This window comes from Bombina bombina, chromosome 1 (genome assembly GCF_027579735.1).
Source record: "Bombina bombina isolate aBomBom1 chromosome 1, aBomBom1.pri, whole genome shotgun sequence".
Taxonomy (NCBI): domain Eukaryota; kingdom Metazoa; phylum Chordata; class Amphibia; order Anura; family Bombinatoridae; genus Bombina; species Bombina bombina.
In genome coordinates, this window is record NC_069499.1 from 1029373002 (window position 1) to 1029396903 (window position 23902).

Genomic DNA, 23902 nt, shown 5'->3' on the forward strand with positions numbered 1-23902 from the left:
TTAGATACAAGATAGTCACAGCAGTAAAAAGTGTATTAATATAACAGTGTTGGTTATGCAAAACTGGGGAATGGGTAATAAAGGGATTATCTATCTTTTTAAACAACAAAAATTCTGGTGTTGACTGTCCCTTTAAATTTAAAAACAGGTAAACAAAGGGTATTAGCTATTAAAACGTACTTAAACAAGCACTACACATGTATAAATTAGCAGTAGTATGTAATGACCAGATATAACCTTTATAAATCTAAATGTATAAAAAAATACATAAGTAAAACATATAATATATAATATAACATAAACACCTTGTAGATACACTATTAATTAAATATAGTGGTCAGGAAAGAACATTTTAAGGCTAAAATATTATTTGCCATATATTGTAATATTACTTTAAGGCTTATGGATAGAATAAAATGTAAACTAAGCATTAATGATGAAAACTACCCTCAACTCCCTGAATGATTATACAGATGTGAATATATACATATATGAGTATTGAACTAGCCTATGAAACAGAAATGATAAACTGATAGGTAGAAAATAATGTACTAAGGTACTATCCCAAAATGAAAATATCTCTTAATTCCATCAGATAAATACATCAATGCATATTGGTTACATGAAAAACATCAATGAGAAAATTAGTTAAATTAATTAAGCATCAATAAAAAAATTGATGTCACATTCTCTGTTCAACCCCAATGGGCTTCTTGTTTTCAGTTGAAGTATCCAATACATTTATTTTCTTTCCAATATATTATACTTGTTTCCACCTCTGGGGGGTAAAATGGCTACGTCTATGATTTGGATAGTAAGGTCCGCTATGTTAGTAAAATGTTCACCATTAAAGTGGTTAGCTCTAGCTGACTCTTTAACATAATTTTTTATATCCCTAAGTTGTTCACCAAATCTTTTTCTGACCTCCCTAGAGGTTTGGCCAACATATTGGTACTGGCACAAATTACAGGTGAGTAAATAGACCGCAAAAGTGGTACCACAATTGGCATAGAAGTCAATATTGTACCTCTGCTTGGTAATATTTGCTAACAAAATGTTGACCTAAACCAATGCGGGCACACATATTGCAGTTTTTACTCAAGCATTTGAAGTTCCCTTGCTTTCTAAGCCACCTAGAACCTATCAAGTGTGTTCTTGTAATATTACTGGGTGAGAGACTCCTAGCTAAAGTTTTAGGTTTTTTGGGACGAATTTACATTTTTTGGTGAGAGGAGCAAGGACAGGGTCTCCTTCAAGTATGTGAAGATGTTTCTGTAGGATTTTGGCTATTTTGATATATACTGACTAGTGTATTCTGTTATAAAAACTATAGCTTCATTGTAGGAATTATCTTTAGTTTTTTTTTATTTAAGTCATTACATAGTTTTATTTCCTTTCTGCATTTTTCTAGTTGATGTTCATTATATCCCCTAGCCACAAGTCTGTTTTTTAGGTCTATAGATTGTGTTTCGTAAATTTCTAATGATTGGGTGTTTCTTTTTAACCTTATGAACTGTCCTCTAGGGACAGCTTTAATAAGGTAGCTGGGATGCTGGGAGGTGGCATGCAGCATTGTATTGCCTGCAGTGGGCTTACAATAAATTTTAGTGATAATTCTATTATCACTAATCTGCAGAGTTAAATCCAGATAATTCACCTCCAATGAATCAAATACTCCAGTGAATTTCAAATTCATAAAGTTATTATCCAAGTAATGAATAATTTTCTTAAACATATCTTCATTTACAGATTTTTTTAGGATGATCAAAAGATCATCTATATATCTTACAAATAACAAAATATCCTCTAACCATGGATTTAGTACACTATAAATATAGGTTAACTCCCACCAAGAAACGTATAAAATTGCAAAAACCGGGGCAAATTTTGCCCCCATGGCCGTCCCACAAGTTTGTTTATAAAAGTTACCCTCAAACATAAAATAATTGTGTGACAGCAAAAGCCTAAGTACATCACCTATATACTTTTTAGTGTCATACTCTAGACTTAGTTCCCTATCTAAGAAAAATTCTACAGCTTCAATTCCAAGATGTTGGGGTATAGAGGTATAAAGTGATGTAATATCTATTACTAACCAGGTAAAATCCGATTCCCAGACTACAGTTTGTAATGTATGTAATAAGTGTGAACTATCTCTGAGGTATGACAAATGTTTAATGGCCAAAGGCTGTAAAATGCTATCTAACCATGCCCCCAAAGGCTCAAACAAGGACCCAACTCCTGAGACAATAGGTCTACCAGGAGGGTTGGTTAGGTCCTTGTGAACCTTGGGGACATGGTAAAAGATAGGGACAATAGGATTTTGTGGAATAAGTGTGTCATAATCTGTCTCTCTAAAAACTCCCAAATGTATGCTTCTGCTATCAGTTTTTTAAGGTTTTCCTTATAACGTATGTGAGGATTACCTGTAAGCTTCTGATAATGATAGCTCTGGATGTGATAAGCAGTATTGCTGGACTGAACTAACATTAGCGCGTGACTTGATATTACAAGTCCATGGTAAAACAGAGAATGATCAGCAAGACCGACATCACTCAAGCACAACCTTGATGAATATAGCGCTCATATTACAAGTTGAAAGTTATAGGTTGCCCTCAAGCAAAAAAAAAATGCTACAATATTAAGTGAGACTTGAGACCTGTGTAATGATTAAAGAAAAACCCAAAACACATCAAAAACATAGTAAAATCTATCTATCTATCTATCCATATATCTATCTTTCTATCTATCTATCTATCTATGTATCTATCTATCTATCTATCTATCTATCTATCTATCTATCTATCTATCTATCTATCTATCATCTATCTATCTATCTATCTATCTATCTATCTATCTATCTATCTATCTATCTATCTATCAATCATCTATCATCTATCTGTCTCTGTCTGTCTATCTATCTATCTATCTATCTATCTATCTATCTATCTATCTATCTATCTATCTATCTATCTATCTATCTCAAAAAAAGAATAATATTTAACTGGCATTAGTACATAATCCATATCTGTGGTTTGGAACACTGTAATATTTACCTTACCTACACACATTAAAGTACTTTTTCCAGTTTTTGATGCACAGCCACCAAACCAAATGAGTTACTCTTTCTATTTTCTGTTAGATTAACAGTAATGATGACAACGGTGTGGTGATAGGAGACTGGAGTGGAGACTATTCTGAAGGCACAGACCCAAACACTTGGACTGGTAGTGGTAAAATCCTAAGGAGTTGGTTTGAACAGAAACAGTCGGTTAAGTTTGGACAGTGTTGGGTCTTCGCTGGTGTTGCCTGCACAGGTAAATTAATTCTTATTTACATATGATTAGCCTAGTATATTCAGTTCCTTAATTCAATATTTTATGTACTGTAAATATTAGCTTTAGGTATGTATTATCAGATGTCTTAGATAATTTTACTGAAAATTCTAAAACAGACCCAGATCCCATTTCAACCCATGAAATCGATAAAGCTAAAAAAAAAGATAAAATGTATATTGTAAATTCAGTTTTGCTATAAATAAATAGTTAGGGCACAGTAATAATTAAAAAGGATTCACTATAAAAAAAAATTCTAGTGTATGGAGATTTTTAATAGCAGAATTTATTTTTACTATTAAATCACTATCGGCTAGATTTAGAGTTCTGCGGCCAAAGGGGTGCGTTAGCTACGCTGGCTTTTTTTCTCCCGCACCTTTTAAATACTGCTGGTATTTAGAGTTCACAGAAGGGCTGCGTTAGGCTCCAAAAAGGGAGCGTATAGCATATTTACCGCAACTGCAACTCTAAATTCCAGCGGTGCTTACGGACGCGGCCAGCTTCAAAAACGTGCTTGTGCACGATTCCCCCATAGGAAACAATGGGGCTGTTTGAGCTGAAAAAAAACCTAACACCTGCAAAAAAGCAGCGTTCAGCTCCTAACGCAGCTACATTGTTTCCTATGGGGAAACACTTCCTAAGTCTGCACCTAACACCCTAACATGAACCCCGAGTCTAAACACCCCTAACCTTACACTTATTAACCCCTAATCTGTTGCCCCCGCTATCGCTGACCCCTGCATTTTATTATTAACCCCTAATCTGCCGCTCCGTACACCGCCGCCACCTACATTATACCTATGTACCCCTAATCTGCTGCCCCTAACACCGCCGACCCCTATATTATATTTATTAACCCCTAATATGCCGCCCCCAACGTCGCCGCTACCTACCTACACTTATTAACTCCTAATCTGCTGACCGGATCTCACCGCTACTATAATAAATGTATTAACCCCTAATCCGCCTCACTTCCGCCTCAATAACCCTATAATAAATAGTATTAACCCCTAATCTGCTCTCCCTAACATCGCCGACACCTAACTTCAAGTATTAACCCCTAATCTGCCGACCGGAGCTCACTGCTACTCTAATAAATTTTTTAACCCCTAAAGCTAATTCTAACCCTAACCCTAACACCCCCCTAAATTAAATATAATTTTATTCTAACGAAATAAATTAACTCTTATTAAATAAATTATTCCTATTTAAAGCTAAATACTTACCTGTAAAATAAACCCTAATATAGCTACAATATAAATAATAATTATATTGTAGCTATTTTAGGATTAATATTTATTTTACAGGCAACTTTGTAATTATATTAACCAGGTGCAATAGCTATTAAATAGTTAATAACTATTTAATAGTTACCTAGTTAAAATAATTACAAAATTACCTGTAAAATAAATCCTAACCTAAGTTACAATTAAACCTAACACTACACTATCAATACATTAATTAAATACAATACCTACAATTATCTACAATTAAACCTAACACTACACTATCAATAAATTAATTAAATACAATACCTACAAATAAATACAATGAAATAAACTAACTAAAGTACAAAAACTAAAAAAGAACTAAGTTACAAAAAATAAAAAAATATTTACAAACATTAGAAAAATATTACAACAATTTTAAACTAATTACACCTACTCTAAGCCCCCTAATAAAATAACAAAGCCCCCCAAAATAAAAAAATGCCCTACCCTATTCTAAATTACTACAGTTCAAAGCTCTTTTACCTTACCAGCCCTGAAAAGGGCCCTTTGCGGGGCATGCCCCAAAGAATTCAGCTCTTTTGCCTGTAAAAAAAACACATACAATACCCCCCCCCCAATTTTACAACCCACCACCCACATACCCCTAATCTAACCCAAACCCCCCTTAAATAAACCTAACACTAAGCCCCTGAAGATCTTCCTACCTTATCTTCACCTCGCCGGGTATCACACCGATCCGTCCTGGCTCCGATGTCTTGATCCAAGCCCAAGCGGGGGGCTGAAGATGTCCATGATCCGGCTGAAGTCTTCATCCAAGCGGGAGCTGAAGAGGTCCATGATCCGGCTGAAGTCTTCTATCAATGGCATCTTCAATCTTCTTTCTTCTGGATCCATGTTCATCCTGCCGACGCGGAACATCCATCTTCACCGACGACTTCCCGACGAATGACGGTTCCTTTAAGGGACGTCATCCAAGATGGCGTCCCTCGAATTCCGATTGGCTGATAGAATTCTATCAGCCAATCAGAATTAAGGTAGGAAAATTCTGATTGGCTGATGGAATCAGCCAATCAGAATCAAGTTCAATCCGATTGGCTGATCCGATCAGCCAATCAGATTGAGCTTGCATTCTATTGGCTGTTCCGATCTTCAGGGGCTTAGTGTTAGGTTTATTTAAGGGGGGTTAGGGTTAGATTAGGGGTATGTGGGTGGTGGGTTGTAATGTTGGGGGGGGGGTATTGTATGTGTTTTTTTTACAGGCAAAAGAGCTGAATTCTTTGGGGCATGCCCCGCAAAGGGCCCTTTTCAGGGCTGGTAAGGTAAAAGAGCTTTGAACTTTTTTAATTTAGAATAGGGTAGGGCATTTTTTTATTTTGGGGGGCTTTGTTATTTTATTAGGGGGCTTAGAGTAGGTGTAATTAGTTTAAAATTGTTGTAATATTTTTCTAATGTTTGTAAATATTTTTTTATTTTTTGTAACTTAGTTCTTTTTTATTTTTTGTACTTTAGTTAGTTTATTTAATTGTATTTATTTGTAGGAATTGTATTTAATTAATTTATTGATAGTGTAGTGTTAGGTTTAATTGTAACTTAGGTTAGGATTTATTTTACAGGTAATTTTGTAATTATTTTAACTAGGTAACTATTAAATAGTTATTAACTATTTAATAGCTATTGTACCTGGTTAATATAATTACAAAGTTGCCTGTAAATTAATATTAATCCTAAAATAGCTACAATATAATTATTATTTATATTGTAGCTATATTAGGGTTTATTTTACAGGCAAGTATTTAGCTTTAAATAGGAATAATTTATTTAATAAGAGTTAATTTATTTCGTTAGAATAAAATTATATTTAACTTAGGGGGTAGTGATGTCCCGAACTGTTCGCCCGCGAACGGTTCACAGCGAACATAGGTTGTTCGCGTTCGCGTTTGTGGGCGAACACATGGCGATGTTCGATCCGCCCCTATGTGTCATCATTGTGGAAACTTTGACCCTTTATGTCACAGCCGCCTGACACATTAGAGCCAATCAACATCAGACACTCCCTCACAGACACTCCCAGCTACTCGGAATCCGCCATTTTAGACTCATAACGACCTTGCTTTTTTAATGAGAGGACATGTTGTGTTTTTGCTCCTGACATTAATAGGAAAAACATAGCTAGGCTCATCTCTGCTGCAAGCACAGCACCCCAAAAAGCCCTTTTTAGGGCTATATTTCGTGCCGTTTTTTTTTTTTTCTTTTTTTTTTTATTAGCATTTGCCTGGCTTTCAGCTGTGTGTTTAAGGCTCACAGCATATGCTGTGACTACTGCCACCACTGATATCTCCCTAACAACATTAGTTTAAATTTAACTAACCCAAAAATATAATTATTTTTCTAGTGTAATTTTTTTTCATTTTCTATCAGGCCAGTGTCACACAGCATATACTCTGGTTCATTGCTCTGTGCCAGCCAGCAGCCAGAATGTTAATATCCGTTTATAACATTATTTTTAATTTAAAAAAAAAAACACAAAAAAATATTTTTCTAGTGTAATCGAATTACATTTACTATCATGCCTGTGTCTGTCAGGCTCACTCAGCATTAATATACCTCTTTTTTTTCAGTCTTTTGGTTAATTGGTCTGTGCCAGGCAGCCACCCAGCACTCATATCTATTTTTCTTTCACCTTAATTTTAATATAAAAAAAAAAAAGTTTAAATTTGTTTGCTAGTATAATGTAATATAATTTTCTATCCGGCCTGTGTGTTTTGCTGACATAGAGAGCCTACTATGTTTACTTGCTGCCCTCCCTAGTCTATGAGCCACGATTCATATGTGTTTAACCTTTTTTTAATTTCCCCCCCAAAAAAATAATTTCAATCATTTTTCTAGTGTAATCTAATAGTATTTTCTATCAGGCGTGTGTGTATCCAACATACAGAGCCTACTGTTTTTAATAGCTGCACTTCCAAGTCTATCAGCCACAACTCATATGTATGTGCTTAACCTTTTTCTTAAAATTTCCAAAAAAAAGTCTTTAAATCATTATGCTAGTGTAATCTAATTGTATTTTCTATCAGGCCTGTGTCTAACTGTCTATCTGACTTACACAGCATACTGTTGTTATAATTGCTGCCCTACGTAGCAGCCAGCCAGTGCGACCACTCATAGAGTCATATGTGCATTGCACTTCTTAACATAATTTTAATATTAAAATCTAAAATTTAAAAATATTTTGCTAGTGTAATGTAACTTAATTTTCTATCAGTCCTGTGTTTTTGTCACTTACACAGCATACTGTGTTAAATTGCTGCCCTACCTACCATCCACGACTCATATCTGCCAGCCTGTCTGCCAGGCCCAAGTAGCCAATTAGTGGCACCAATCACAATTCTTGTAACAGTAATAAAAAAAAAAAAACATAATTTTTTGGACTGCAATTATTCAGTCTCCTAGGGCCATTGAATTTCATTTACCTCCTGCCTGCCACTGCCAGCCTTTTGTGCCAGGCCGTCTAGCCAACTATTTACACCAATCATAATTGTTGCCACAGTCAGACAGTATAGTTATTAATTTAAATAAAAAAAATTTTAGTGTTGATCTTAACCCTCAGTTTGCTCGTGCCTTTGAATTGAACTTTTCTACAGCCTTCCAAGCCTGTGTGCCAGGCCTACTTAAAAAATATTTACACCAATCATATTTGTTGTGACAGTATTCTAATAATTAAAAATTTAAATTTTTGGTAATAGTTGCTGTGATTTGAATCCTCAGTTTGCTGGTGCCATTTCCTCCTGCCTTGCAGCCTGCTGTGAGCCAGGCCCACCTAGCCAATTGTTGTCAGCAATCATATTTCTGTTAACAGTATTGCAAAAATTGTCAATCATCACTGTTTAGACTGTCAGTAATCAGTCTCCTAGTGTCCTTGAATTGCATCTCCCTCCTGCCTGCCATCCTTTTGTGCCAGGCCGTCTTGCCAACTATTTACACCAATCCAAATTTTTTGTCACAGTATAGTTACTAATTACAATTAAAAAAATCTTTATTGTTGATGATCTTAACCCTCAGTTTGCTCGTGCCTTTGAATTGCACTTTTCTACAGCCTTCCAAGCCTGTGTGCCAGGCCTACTTAAAAAATATTTACACCAATCATATTTGTTGTGACAGTATTCTAATAATTAAAAATAAAAAATTTTGGTAATAGTTGCTGTGATTTGAAACCTCAGTTTGCTGGTGCCATTGAATATCACTTTCCTCCTGCCTTGCAGCCTGCTGTGAGCCAGGCCCACCTAGCCAATTGTTGTCAGCAATCATATTTCTTTTAACAGTATTGCAAAAATTGTCAATCATCACTGTTTTGACTGTCATTAATCAGTCTCCTAGTGTCCTTGAATTGCATCTCCCTCCTGCCTGCCATACTTTTGTGCCAGGCCGTCTTGCCAACTATTTACACCAATCCTAATTGTTGTCACAGTATAGTTACTAATTAAAATAAAAAAAATCTTGATTGTTGATCTTAATCCTCATTTTGCTTGTGCCATTGAATTTTCTACTGCCTGCCAGCCTGTGTGCCAGGCCCAACTATCCAATTAGTGCTAGCAATCATATTTCTTTTAGCAGTATTGCAAAATTTGTCAATCAACACTGTTTTGACTGTCAATCTGCAGTCTACTAGTGCCCTTGAATTGCATTTTCCTCCTCCCTGCCTGCCTGTGTGCCAGTTCCAACTAGCCAATTAGTGCCACCACTCATATTTATTGTAACAGGATTGGAATTTTTGTTAATCATAACTGTTTTGACTGATTCTTCAGTCTCCTAGTGCCATTGAATTGCAGTTTCCTTTCTCCCAGCGTGTGTGCCAGACAGGCTCATTTGCCAAATAGTGCCAAACAATCATATTTGTTGCCACAGTACTAGTAATATTTCAAAAAATTAACAATTTGTGATTTTTAAAACATCTGTCTTTTTTGTTGTTGTCAGTCTCACAGCGTATACTGTGCCCACTTTCACAGTGCCACCACTCAATTGGTGTAATAGTATTGTTAGTGTCCATTTAAAAAAAAATGACAGGCAGAGGCAGGCCACCCCGCAGGTTCCGTGGTCGTGGTGCTGTGATTCCTTTAGACCCTACAAATATGCACATTGTTCAGACACCGGGTGCCAGGGGGGTTGCAAAAACTTCTGAGGAGGACCTAGTTGAATGGCTAACACAGGAAACCCAATCTTCTTCAGCTTCTGCTGCTAGTCCTCCTAACCTTGACGCACCATCTAAGTCCAGCTGTGCTTTGGGCAGGTCTCAAGTGACCAGTGCCACTCCGCCGCCTGTCCTCATCACCAACACTAGCACCACAGCCGCTTCACTTGATCTGTCACAGGAGTTATTGACACATCATTTTGAAGAAATGAGTGATGCGCAACCATCAATGACAGAGGATGTAGATAATAGTGATCAGTCTCAGTCAGTCAGCATTACCGACATGGAGGTACGGTGTGATGATGATGTTGTACCCGCTGCTGCTTCCTTTCTTGATGTTTCAGATACAAGTGAAGCGGTTGATGATCATGTGTCGGTGGATGTCACGTGGGTGCCTGCTAGAAGAGAAGAAGAAGAGGGGGAAAGTTCAGATGGGGAGACAGAGAGGAGGAGGAGGAGGAGACGATTTGGAAGCACGGGGAGGTCGTCTCAATGAGCTAGTGGCACAGTCAGACAGCATGCATCGTCACCAGGGGTCAGCCAGACAGCCCGCCGACGCCCATCAATGCATGCTGTTGCCACCACCAGAATGCCATCATCGCAGAGCTCAGCAGTGTGGCATTTTTTTTGTGTGTCTGCCTCTGACAACAGCGATGCCATTTGCAACCTGTGCCAAAAGAAACTGAGTCATGGGAAGTCCAACAGCCACCTAGGTACAACTGCTTTGCGAAGGCACATGGTCTCAAATCACAAAGGCCGATGGGAAGAACACATGAGTAGAAGCAGCACACAAAGTGAAAGCCGCCCTCCTCCTCCTGCTCCAGCATCTTCAGCCACGTCAACCAGTGCTGTCCTCCTTGCCCCCTCTCAACCATCCTCCACTCAGTCTCTCTTACGTAGCAGTTCCTGGTCATCTGCCCACAGTCAGGTGTCTGTCAAGGACATGTTTGAGCGTAAGAAGCCAATTTCTCAAAGTCACCCCCTTGCCCGGCGTCTGACAGCTGGCTTGTCTGAACTCTTAGCCCGCCAGCTTTTACCATACAAGCTGGTGGAGTCTGATGCTTTCAAAAAATTTGTATCTATTGGGACACCGCAGTGGAAGGTACCTGGCAGAAATTTCTTTTCACAAAAGGCAATCCCAAACCTGTACTCTGTTGTGTGAAAGGAAGTTATGGCATGTCTGGCACACAGCGTTGGGGCAAGGGTCCATATGACCACGGATAGCTGGTCTGCAAAGCATGGTCAGGGCAGGTATATCACCTACACTGCGCATTGGGTAAACCTGCTGACTTCTGACAAGCATGGAATGCGTGGCTCTGCAGAAGAGTTGGTGACACCGCCACGACTTGCAGGCAGGCCTGCTTCTACCTCCTCTACTCCTCCTACTCCATCCTCTTCCATAACCTCTTCCTCGGCTGAGTCCTCTTCAACTTCTGCGTCTTGCTCCACATCTATGGCACCCCCCCAGCTCCCCAGGTACTATGCTACATCCCGGGTACAGCAGTGTCACGCTGTCTTGGGGTTGACTTGCCTGAAAGCGGAGAGTCACACTGCACCAGCACTCCTGACCGCCCTGAACGCACAGGTGGATCAGTGGCTGACTCCGCACCAACTGGAGATTGGCAAAGTTGTTTCTGACAATGGAAGTAATTTGGTGGCGGCATTGAAATTGGGCAAGTTGACACATGTGCCGTGCATGGCACATGCGTGTAATCTGATTGTACAACGATTTGTCCATAAGTACCCAGGCTTACAGGACATCCTGAAGCAGGCCAGGAAGGTGTGTGGCCATTTCAGGCGTTCCTACACGGCCATGGCGCACTTGTCTGATATCCAGCGTCGAAACAACCTGCCAGTGAGGCGCTTGATTTGCGACAGCCCGACACGGTGGAATTCAACACTCCTAATGTTTGACCGCCTGCTCCAACAAGAAAAAGCTGTTAATGAGTATTTGTATGACCGGGGTGCTAGGCCAGCCTCTGGGGAGCTGGGGATATTTTTGCCAAATTACTGGACGCTCATGCGCAATGCCTGTAGGCTCATGCGTCCTTTTGAGGAGGTGACAAACCTTGTCAGTCGCACCGAAGGCACCATCAGCGACATCATACCATTTGTTTTCTTCCTGGAGCGTGCCCTGCGAAGAGTGCTGGATCAGGCAGTAGATGAGCGTGAAGAGGAAGCGGGAGAGTTGTGGTGTCCATCACCCCCGCAAACAGCCGAATCAGCATTGCTTGCTGGACCTGCGGCAACGCAGGAAGAGGATTGTGAGGAAGAGGAATGTGGCTTTGGGGAGGAGGAGGAAGACCGAGCACAACAGTCATCCCAGGGTGCTCGTTGTTGTCACCTCTCTGGTACCCTTGGTGTTGTACGTGGCTGGGGGGAAGAAGATACCATCAGTGAGATCAATGAGGAGGAGGAACGCGACATGATTAGCTCAGCATCCAACCTTGTTCAAATGGGTTCTTTCATGCTGTCGTGCCTGTTGAGGGACCCTCGTATAAAAAAGCTGAAGGAGAACGACCTGTACTGGGTGTCCATGCTCCTCGACCCCCGGTATAAGCATAAAGTGCCTGAAATGTTACCAAATTCCCGCAAGTCGGAAAGGATGGAGCATTTTCATAATAAATTAAAAACTATGCTTTACACAGCGTATAAGGGTGATGTCACAGCACCACGGGAATGTAACAGGGGAAGAGATGAAATTAATCCTCCTCCTCCCACGACCACGGTGGCAAGGACCGTGCACTTTCCTGACGTCTTGTTGATGGAGGACATGCGTACCTTTTTAACTCCCATGCACCATCAGAGCCTTTCGGGATCCAGCCTTAGAGAAAGACTCAACCGACAGGTAGCAGACTACCTAGCTTTAACTGCGGATCTCGACACTCTCAGGAGCGATGGACCCCTTGACTACTGGGTGTGCAGGCTGGACTTGTGGCCTGAGCTATCCCAATTTGCAATGGAACTTCTGGCCTGCCCCGCTTCAAGTGTCCTGTCCGAAAGGACTTTTAGTGCAGCAGGAGGTTTTGTCACTGAGAAGAGAAGTCGCCTAGGTCAAAAAAGCCTTGACTATCTCACTTTTATAAAAATGAATGAGGGCTGGATCCCGAAGGGACTGACATTGGGCGATACATTTGAATAAAAAACTACTGATGATGATATGAGCTGGCTTGGGCTACAACTGGTACACAGGCTGGCATTTTTTTTTTGGTTATAAAGACGGAGGACTTGCTTGACTTATCCGCCAACAACTAGTGTTCAAGCCACAAGCTTTTAGGGCACTTTATAAATGTTTTACAAACATCGATTTTTCTGGCTGCTGCTACAGCAGTTGCTACAACAATACCCCAATTTTTCAGTCATTTGTACATTCCTAATTTTTCTGACCTCTGCTGCATCTCTGTGGGTACAAAACTCAAATAAAAAAATAAGGCACATAACACTAGTGATTAAACTGTTACAAATTGTACAACTTTACACACCACTCATATCCGGTGGACCATTCAATTGAACGCAAAATGCAACAAATTTGAAAGAGTAGGACCGATCAAGCATCTTTATCCGTCTCTTGGTTGCTCTAAATTATCTCTGTGTTCCATCTATGCCATACCTGTACTCTATTGTGCAAAAGGGTGGCATATGTTGTGTTTCATGCTGTTGTGCCTGTGATATAAAAAGGCTGAAGGAGAATGACCTGTAGTAATGGGTGCCCCATCCAGTTTTTAGAAAAATGTTCCTGGTTCCTCTCAATTATCTTTGGGTTTATAAAATGGATGCCATACCTGTACTCGCTTGTGCAAATGGATGGCATATGTGGTGGTGTTTCCTGCAGTTGTTTCTGTTGAGGGTGCTGGACCCTCTTATAAAAAATCTGAAGGAGAACGACCTGGAGTGGGAGTCCAAGCATGGTTTTTGGGGCTATTTCACTTTTACAAACAATTATCTGTGGGTTTCACAAATCAATGCCGTACCAGTACTCTATTGTTCCAAAGTATGCCATATGTTCTCTTTCCTGCTGGTATTTTGTTTGAGGGTCCTGGACACTCTTATAAAAAGGCCTAAGGTGAAAGAGGTGTACTGGGTGTCCACTCATTTTTATTTTCTATTTCTCATTTGACCAAAATTATCTCTGGTTTTGTAAAATCAATGCCGTACCTGTACTCTATTGTTCAAAAGGATGCCATACGTCCTCTTTCCTGCTGGTGTTTTTTTTGAGTGTCCAGGACCCTCTTATAAAAAGGCCTAAGGAGAAAGAGGTGTACTGAGTGTCCATCAAATCATTTTTTTTTATTCAAATTTCCATTTGCAAAAAATTATCTATGGGTTTCTAAAATAAATGCCTTTCCTGTACTCTATTGTTCAAAAGTATGCCATATGTCCTCTTTCCTGCTGGTGTTTTTTTTGAGGGTCCAGGAACCTCTTATAAAAATGCCTAAGGAGAAAGAGGTGTACTGGCTGTCCATCTAATCTTTTTTTTTATTCAAATTTCCATTTTAAAAAAAAATTCTATGGGTTTCTAAAATCAATGCCTTTCCTGTACTCTATTGTTCAAAAGTATGCCATATGTCCTCTTTCCTGCTGGTTTTTTGTTTGAGGGTCCTGGACAGGGCCGTCTTTAATATTAACTAGACCCCGGGCAAACATTTTCTTGGGCCCCCCCTCCCATGCAATTTCGCTCTCCACCCCAACATCCCAAAAAACAACTAAATCAATTTTTTTTTTTTTTTTAAATTATTAGCCCAGCAGTGGATCATCCACTGCTGGGCTAATCATTAAAAAAAATTGCAATATGTGAAACTGGACCTAAGCAGTACTAATAAGTAAATAAATATATAAATTCCTCCACTTTGGATTAATTTAATATGCTTTTGAATGTGATTCTGGTGTGAGGTTAGCTGGTTAAAGAGATTTAGAGCAGCCAACAGGAGCAAAGCAAGGTAAAGACTGAGGCGGAAGCATAGAGGTGCAGACAGATATAAGTTTACTGACTGGAACAGTAGAACTACTATGGGAAGCTGTAAAATCTGAAACAGAGAGAAATAAAAGCTATAAAAATAAACCTTACCTTAATGTGTGAAGTATCAGCATGACACTATACATCAGCCACCGCAGCACATGTCACTAATTTGCTAGGAACAAGTTCCCTCTCATCCTGCACTAGACAATGCTGCATGGGGGAGGGGCATGTGTACACTCACTTATTCTTCCCACTGACACCTTTCTAAAAAGCACTGTTTTCCTAACAAACTTCAGTTAGTTGACCTTAGAGCCACAGCAGAAAGAGCAGGGATAAGGGGACCAGCCGACTGCATGTTGTCTGCCCAAGGCTGCATGGATACAGACGAGTCACACAGCCTCAAGACTGAAGAGAGCAGTGTGTGCAGCTGCACAGATGCTCAAATCCTCACGTGCCTGACACTCCAGCTTTCGGCTGCATGCGCCTATAGTCAGCCCTACCCAGAAACAATCCCCACCACCAGAGCAGTTACCTGGTAACAGTGGTAGCCCCAGCAGGACCTTTTCTGATGCAGTGGGATTGACTGGATGCCTAGTTAGGGCTTAGCATCCAGTGCTGCACAGTGCACATCTAAAACAGCACATGGCACTAGCTTGGAATGTCACATGACATTGGCACGGTCTGGCACCTTTTCTCACAAATAAATATAAGCAGAGAACATTTAACTGTGACAATATTAGGACTGACTGTGTGTGTCCCCCATGTTACATGACATCAGCAGTCTGGCATGAACTTAAATAAAAAAAATTTTTTTTTTTTTAGGACTATAGGGCCCCTCAACAAAGACTGGGCCCAGGGCAGCTGCCCCTTTTGCCCTGTGTTAAAGACGGTCCTGGTCCTGGACTCTCTTATAAAAAGGCCTTATGGATAAAGAATTGTACTGGGTGTCCATCCAATCATTTTTTTTAGTTAAAATTCACAGTTGCAAAAAATTATCGCCGGGTTTCTAAAATCAATGCCTTTCCTATAATCTTTTTTTCACAAAGGATGCCATATGTCCTCTTTCCTACTGCTGGTTTTGTTGAGTGTCCTGGAGCCTCTGCTAAAAAGGCCTAAGGATAAAGAAGTGTAATGGGTGTCTATTCAATGTTTTTTGAGATTTTCCGGTTGTAACTAATTTTTTCTGTCTTTCAAAAATCAATGCCTTTCCTGTAATCTATTTTTCAAAAGGATGCCATATGTCCTATTTCATGCTGTTCTTTCTGTTGAGGCTACGGGACACTCTTATAAAAAGGACTAAGGATAAAGAAGTGTACTGGGTGTTCAATCAATGTTTTTTTTTCTATTTCCCGGGTCATATAACTGATCTCTGTGTTTCTAAAATCAATGCCTTTCCTGTAATCTAATTTTCAAAAGTATGCCATATGTCCTCTTTCCTGCTGGTGTTTTTTTTGAGGGTCCAGGACCCTCTTATAAAAAGGCCTAAGGAGAATGAGGTGTACTGGGTGTCCATTGAATATTTGCAAAAAATTATCTATGGGTTTCTAAAATCAGTGCCTTTCCTGTACTCTCAGGGGGAAAGTTCAGATGGGGAGACAGAGAGGAGGAGGAGGAGGAGACGATTTGGAAGCACGGGGAGGTCGTCTCAATGAGCTAGTGGCACAGTCAGACAGCATGCATCGTCACCAGGGGTCAGCCAGACAGCCCGCCGACGCCCATCAATGCATGCTGTTGCCACCACCAGAATGCCATCATCGCAGAGCTCAGCAGTGTGGCATTTTTTTTGTGTGTCTGCCTCTGACAACAGCGATGCCATTTGCAACCTGTGCCAAAAGAAACTGAGTCATGGGAAGTCCAACAGCCACCTAGGTACAACTGCTTTGCGAAGGCACATGGTCTCAAATCACAAAGGCCGATGGGAAGAACACATGAGTAGAAGCAGCACACAAAGTGAAAGCCGCCCTCCTCCTCCTGCTCCAGCATCTTCAGCCACGTCAACCAGTGCTGTCCTCCTTGCCCCCTCTCAACCATCCTCCACTCAGTCTCTCTTACGTAGCAGTTCCTGGTCATCTGCCCACAGTCAGGTGTCTGTCAAGGACATGTTTGAGCGTAAGAAGCCAATTTCTCAAAGTCACCCCCTTGCCCGGCGTCTGACAGCTGGCTTGTCTGAACTCTTAGCCCGCCAGCTTTTACCATACAAGCTGGTGGAGTCTGATGCTTTCAAAAAATTTGTATCTATTGGGACACCGCAGTGGAAGGTACCTGGCAGAAATTTCTTTTCACAAAAGGCAATCCCAAACCTGTACTCTGTTGTGTGAAAGGAAGTTATGGCATGTCTGGCACACAGCGTTGGGGCAAGGGTCCATATGACCACGGATAGCTGGTCTGCAAAGCATGGTCAGGGCAGGTATATCACCTACACTGCGCATTGGGTAAACCTGCTGACTTCTGACAAGCATGGAATGCGTGGCTCTGCAGAAGAGTTGGTGACACCGCCACGACTTGCAGGCAGGCCTGCTTCTACCTCCTCTACTCCTCCTACTCCATCCTCTTCCATAACCTCTTCCTCGGCTGAGTCCTCTTCAACTTCTGCGTCTTGCTCCACATCTATGGCACCCCCCCAGCTCCCCAGGTACTATGCTACATCCCGGGTACAGCAGTGTCACGCTGTCTTGGGGTTGACTTGCCTGAAAGCGGAGAGTCACACCGCACCAGCACTCCTGACCGCCCTGAACGCACAGGTGGATCAGTGGCTGACTCCGCACCAACTGGAGATTGGCAAGGTTGTTTCTGACAATGGAAGTAATTTGGTGGCGGCATTGAAATTGGGCAAGTTGACACATGTGCCGTGCATGGCACATGCGTGTAATCTGATTGTACAACGATTTGTCCATAAGTACCCAGGCTTACAGGACATCCTGAAGCAGGCCAGGAAGGTGTGTGGCCATTTCAGGCGTTCCTACACGGCCATGGCGCACTTGTCTGATATCCAGCGTCGAAACAACCTGCCAGTGAGGCGCTTGATTTGCGACAGCCCGACACGGTGGAATTCAACACTCCTAATGTTTGACCGCCTGCTCCAACAAGAAAAAGCTGTTAATGAGTATTTGTATGACCGGGGTGCTAGGCCAGCCTCTGGGGAGCTGGGGATATTTTTGCCAAATTACTGGACGCTCATGCGCAATGCCTGTAGGCTCATGCGTCCTTTTGAGGAGGTGACAAACCTTGTCAGTCGCACCGAAGGCACCATCAGCGACATCATACCATTTGTTTTCTTCCTGGAGCGTGCCCTGCGAAGAGTGCTGGATCAGGCAGTAGATGAGCGTGAAGAGGAAGCGGGAGAGTTGTGGTGTCCATCACCCCCGCAAACAGCCGAATCAGCATTGCTTGCTGGACCTGCAGCAACGCAGGAAGAGGATTGTGAGGAAGAGGAATGTGGCTTTGGGGAGGAGGAGGAAGACCGAGCACAACAGTCATCCCAGGGTGCTCGTTGTTGTCACCTCTCTGGTACCCTTGGTGTTGTACGTGGCTGGGGGGAAGAAGATACCATCAGTGAGATCAATGAGGAGGAGGAACGCGACATGATTAGCTCAGCATCCAACCTTGTTCAAATGGGTTCTTTCATGCTGTCGTGCCTGTTGAGGGACCCTCGTATAAAAAAGCTGAAGGAGAACGACCTGTACTGGGTGTCCATGCTCCTCGACCCCCGGTATAAGCATAAAGTGCCTGAAATGTTACCAAATTCCCGCAAGTCGGAAAGGATGGAGCATTTTCATAATAAATTAAAAACTATGCTTTACACAGCGTATAAGGGTGATGTCACAGCACCACGGGAATGTAACAGGGGAAGAGATGAAATTAATCCTCCTCCTCCCACGACCACGGTGGCAAGGACCGTGCACTTTCCTGACGTCTTGTTGATGGAGGACATGCGTACCTTTTTAACTCCCATGCACCATCAGAGCCTTTCGGGATCCAGCCTTAGAGAAAGACTCAACCGACAGGTAGCAGACTACCTAGCTTTAACTGCGGATCTCGACACTCTCAGGAGCGATGGACCCCTTGACTACTGGGTGTGCAGGCTGGACTTGTGGCCTGAGCTATCCCAATTTGCAATGGAACTTCTGGCCTGCCCCGCTTCAAGTGTCCTGTCCGAAAGGACTTTTAGTGCAGCAGGAGGTTTTGTCACTGAGAAGAGAAGTCGCCTAGGTCAAAAAAGCCTTGACTATCTCACTTTTATAAAAATGAATGAGGGCTGGATCCCGAAGGGACTGACATTGGGCGATACATTTGAATAAAAAACTACTGATGATGATATGAGCTGGCTTGGGCTACAACTGGTACACAGGCTGGCATTTTTTTTTTGGTTATAAAGACGGAGGACTTGCTTGACTTATCCGCCAACAACTAGTGTTCAAGCCACAAGCTTTTAGGGCACTTTATAAATGTTTTACAAACATCGATTTTTCTGGCTGCTGCTACAGCAGTTGCTACAACAATACCCCAATTTTTCAGTCATTTGTACATTCCTAATTTTTCTGACCTCTGCTGCATCTCTGTGGGTACAAAACTCAAATAAAAAAATAAGGCACATAACACTAGTGATTAAACTGTTACAAATTGTACAACTTTACACACCACTCATATCCGGTGGACCATTCAATTGAACGCAAAATGCAACAAATTTGAAAGAGTAGGACCGACCAAGCATCTTTATCCGTCTCTTGGTTGCTCTAAATTATCTCTGTGTTCCATCTATGCCATACCTGTACTCTATTGTGCAAAAGGGTGGCATATGTTGTGTTTCATGCTGTTGTGCCTGTTGCGGGTCGTGCCCATGATATAAAAAGGCTGAAGGAGAATGACCTGTAGTAATGGGTGCCCCATCCAGTTTTTAGAAAAATGTTCCTGGTTCCTCTCAATTATCTTTGGGTTTATAAAATGGATGCCATACCTGTACTCGCTTGTGCAAATGGATGGCATATGTGGTGGTGTTTCCTGCAGTTGTTTCTGTTGAGGGTGCTGGACCCTCTTATAAAAAATCTGAAGGAGAACGACCTGGAGTGGGAGTCCAAGCATGGTTTTTGGGGCTATTTCACTTTTACAAACAATTATCTGTGGGTTTCACAAATCAATGCCGTACCAGTACTCTATTGTTCCAAAGTATGCCATATGTTCTCTTTCCTGCTGGTATTTTGTTTGAGGGTCCTGGACACTCTTATAAAAAGGCCTAAGGTGAAAGAGGTGTACTGGGTGTCCACTCATTTTTATTTTCTATTTCTCATTTGACCAAAATTATCTCTGGTTTTGTAAAATCAATGCCGTACCTGTACTCTATTGTTCAAAAGGATGCCATACGTCCTCTTTCCTGCTGGTGTTTTTTTTGAGTGTCCAGGACCCTCTTATAAAAAGGCCTAAGGAGAAAGAGGTGTACTGAGTGTCCATCGAATCATTTTTTTTTATTCAAATTTCCATTTGCAAAAAATTATCTATGGGTTTCTAAAATAAATGCCTTTCCTGTACTCTATTGTTCAAAAGTATGCCATATGTCCTCTTTCCTGCTGGTGTTTTTTTTGAGGGTCCAGGAACCTCTTATAAAAATGCCTAAGGAGAAAGAGGTGTACTGGCTGTCCATCTAATCTTTTTTTTTATTCAAATTTCCATTTTAAAAAAAAATTCTATGGGTTTCTAAAATCAATGCCTTTCCTGTACTCTATTGTTCAAAAGTATGCCATATGTCCTCTTTCCTGCTGGTTTTTTGTTTGAGGGTCCTGGACAGGGCTGTCTTTAATATTGACTAGACCCCGGGCAAACATTTTCTTGGGCCCCCCCTCCCATGCAATTTCGCTCTCCACCCCAACATCCCAAAAAACAACTAAATCAATTTTTTTTTTTTTTTTTTTAAATTATTAGCCCAGCAGTGGATCATCCACTGCTGGGCTAATCATTAAAAAAAATTGCAATATGTGAAACTGGACCTAAGCAGTACTAATAAGTAAATAAATATATAAATTCCTCCACTTTGGATTAATTTAATATGCTTTTGAATGTGATTCTGGTGTGAGGTTAGCTGGTTAAAGAGATTTAGAGCAGCCAACAGGAGCAAAGCAAGGTAAAGACTGAGGCGGAAGCATAGAGGTGCAGACAGATATACGTTTACTGACTGGAACAGTAGAACTACTATGGGAAGCTGTAAAATCTGAAACAGAGAGAAATAAAAACTATAAAAATAAACCTTACCTTAATGTGTGAAGTATCAGCATGACACTATACATCAGCCACAGCAGCACATGTCACTAATTTGCTAGGAACAAGTTCCCTCTCATCCTGCACTAGACAATGCTGCATGGGGGAGGGGCATGTGTACACTCACTTATTCTTCCCACTGACACCTTTCTAAAAAGCACTGTTTTCCTAACAAACTTCAGTTAGTTGACCTTAGAGCCACAGCAGAAAGAGCAGGGATAAGGGGACCAGCAGACTGCATGTTGTCTGCCCAAGGCTGCATGGATACAGACGAGTCACACAGCCTCAAGACTGAAGAGAGCAGTGTGTGCAGCTGCACAGATGCTCAAATCCTCACGTGCCTGACACTCCAGCTTTCGGCTGCATGCGCCTATAGTCAGCCCTACCCAGAAACAATCCCCACCACCAGAGCAGTTACCTGGTAACAGTGGTAGCCCCAGCAGGACCTTTTCTGATGCAGTGGGATTGACTGGATGCCTAGTTAGGGCTTAGCATCCAGTGCTGCACAGTGCACATCTAAAACAGCACATGGCACTAGCTTGGAATGTCACATGACATTGGCACGGTCTGGCACCTTTTCTCACAAATAAATATAAGCAGAGAACATTTAACTGTGACAATATTAGGACTGACTGTGTGTGTCCCCCATGTTACATGACATCAGCAGTCTGGCATGAACTTAAAAAAAAAATTTTTTTTTTTTTTTAGGACTATAGGGCCCCTCAACAAAGACTGGGCCCAGGGCAGCTGCCCCTTTTGCCCTGTGTTAAAGACGGTCCTGGTCCTGGACTCTCTTATAAAAAGGCCTTATGGATAAAGAATTGTACTGGGTGTCCATCCAATCATTTTTTTTAGTTAAAATTCACAGTTGCAAAAAATTATCCCCGGGTTTCTAAAATCAATGCCTTTCCTATAATCTTTTTTTCACAAAGGATGCCATATGTCCTCTTTCCTACTGCTGGTTTTGTTGAGTGTCCTGGAGCCTCTGCTAAAAAGGCCTAAGGATAAAGAAGTGTAATGGGTGTCTATTCAATGTTTTTTGAGATTTTCCGGTTGTAACTAATTTTTTCTGTCTTTCAAAAATCAATGCCTTTCCTGTAATCTATTTTTCAAAAGGATGCCATATGTCCTATTTCATGCTGTTCTTTCTGTTGAGGCTACGGGACACTCTTATAAAAAGGACTAAGGATAAAGAAGTGTACTGGGTGTTCAATCAATGTTTTTTTTTCTATTTCCCGGGTCATATAACTGATCTCTGTGTTTCTAAAATCAATGCCTTTCCTGTAATCTAATTTTCAAAAGTATGCCATATGTCCTCTTTCCTGCTGGTGTTTTTTTTGAGGGTCCAGGACCCTCTTATAAAAAGGCCTAAGGAGAATGAGGTGTACTGGGTGTCCATTGAATATTTGCAAAAAATTATCTATGGGTTTCTAAAATCAATGCCTTTCCTGTACTCTCACTCTATTGTTCAAAAGTATGCCATATGTCCCCTTTCCTGCTGGTGTTTTGTTTGAGGGTCCTGGACCCTCTTATAAAAAGGCCTAGGGAGAAAGAATTGTACTGGGTGTCCATCCAATCAATTTTTTTTATTCAAATTCACGGTTGCAACAAATTATCCACGGGTTTCTAAAATCAATGCCTTTCCTATAATCTTTTTTTCAAAAAGGATGCCATATGTCCTCTTTCCTACTGCTGGTTTTTTTGAGTGTCCTGGAGCCTCTGCTAAAAAGGCCGAAGGATAAAGAAGTGTACTGGGTGTCTATTCAATGTTTTTTTAGATTTCCCGCTTGTAACAAATTTTTTCTGTCTTTCTAAAATCAATGCCTTTCCTGTTATCTATTTTTCAAAAGGATGCCATATGTCCTCTTTCATGCTGTTCTTTCTGTTGAGGCTCGGGGACACTCTTCTAAAAAGGCCTAAGGATAAAGAAGTGTACTGGGTGTATAATCTATGTTTTTTTAGATTTCACGGTTGCAACTAATGATCTCTGTGTTTCTAAAATCAATGCCTTTCCTGAAATCTAATTTTCTAAAGGATGCCATATGTCCTCTTTCATGCTGCTGGTTTTGTGGAGGGTCCTGTAGCCTCTGCTAAAAAGGCCTAAGGATAAATAAGTGTACTTGGTGTATAATCGAAGTTTTTTGCGATTTCACGGTTGCAACTAATGATCTCTGTGTTTCTAAAATCAATGCCTTTCCTGTAATCTAATTTTCTAAAGGATGCCATATGTCCTCTTTCATGCTGCTGGTTTTGTGGAGGGTCCTGGAGCCTCTGCGAAAAAGGCCTAAGGATAAATAAGTGTATTTGGTGTATAATCCAATTTTTTAGAGATTGCACAGTTGCAACTAATGATCTCTGTGTTTCTAAAATCAATGCCTTTCCAGAAATCTATTTTTCTAAAGGATGTCATATGTCCTCTTTACTGCTGCTGGTTTTGTTGAGGGTCCTGGAGCCTCTGCTACTAAGGCCTAAGGATAAATAAGTGTCCTGGTTGTCTAATCCATTTTTTTTTAGATTTCCCGGTTGCAACAAATTATCTCCGGGTTTCTAAAATCAATGCCTTTCCTGTAATCTATTAGTCACAAGGATGCCATATGTCCTCTTTCATGCTGTTGTTTCTGTTGAGGCTACGGGAGACTCTTCTAAAAAGGCCTAAGGATAAAGAAGTGTACTGGGTGTATAATCTATGTTTTTTTAGATTTCACGTTGGCAAAAAATTATCCACGGGTTTCTAAAATCAATACCTTTCCAGTAATCTATTATTCACAAGGATGCCATATGTACTTTTTGATGCTGTTGTTTCGGTTGAGGCTCCGGGAGCCTCTTATTAAAAAGGCCTAATGAAAAATAAGTGTACTGGGTGTCTAATCAATGTTTTTTTCGATTTACCGGTTGCAACTAATGATCTCTGTGTTTCTGAAATCAATGCCTTTCCTATAATCATTTT

General features: G+C 41.0%; 1 protein-coding gene across 1 annotated transcript in view; it reads left to right on the forward strand.

Moving 5' to 3' along the window:
* LOC128662693 (protein-glutamine gamma-glutamyltransferase E-like) overlaps positions 1-23902 on the forward strand; it is a 135673-nt gene that overhangs the window by 49607 nt on the left and 62164 nt on the right. Inside the window, exon 6 of the mRNA XM_053716580.1 lies at positions 3143-3317. Within this exon, the coding sequence (XP_053572555.1) occupies positions 3143-3317 (175 nt within the window). The remainder of the gene's footprint in view (positions 1-3142; positions 3318-23902) is intronic.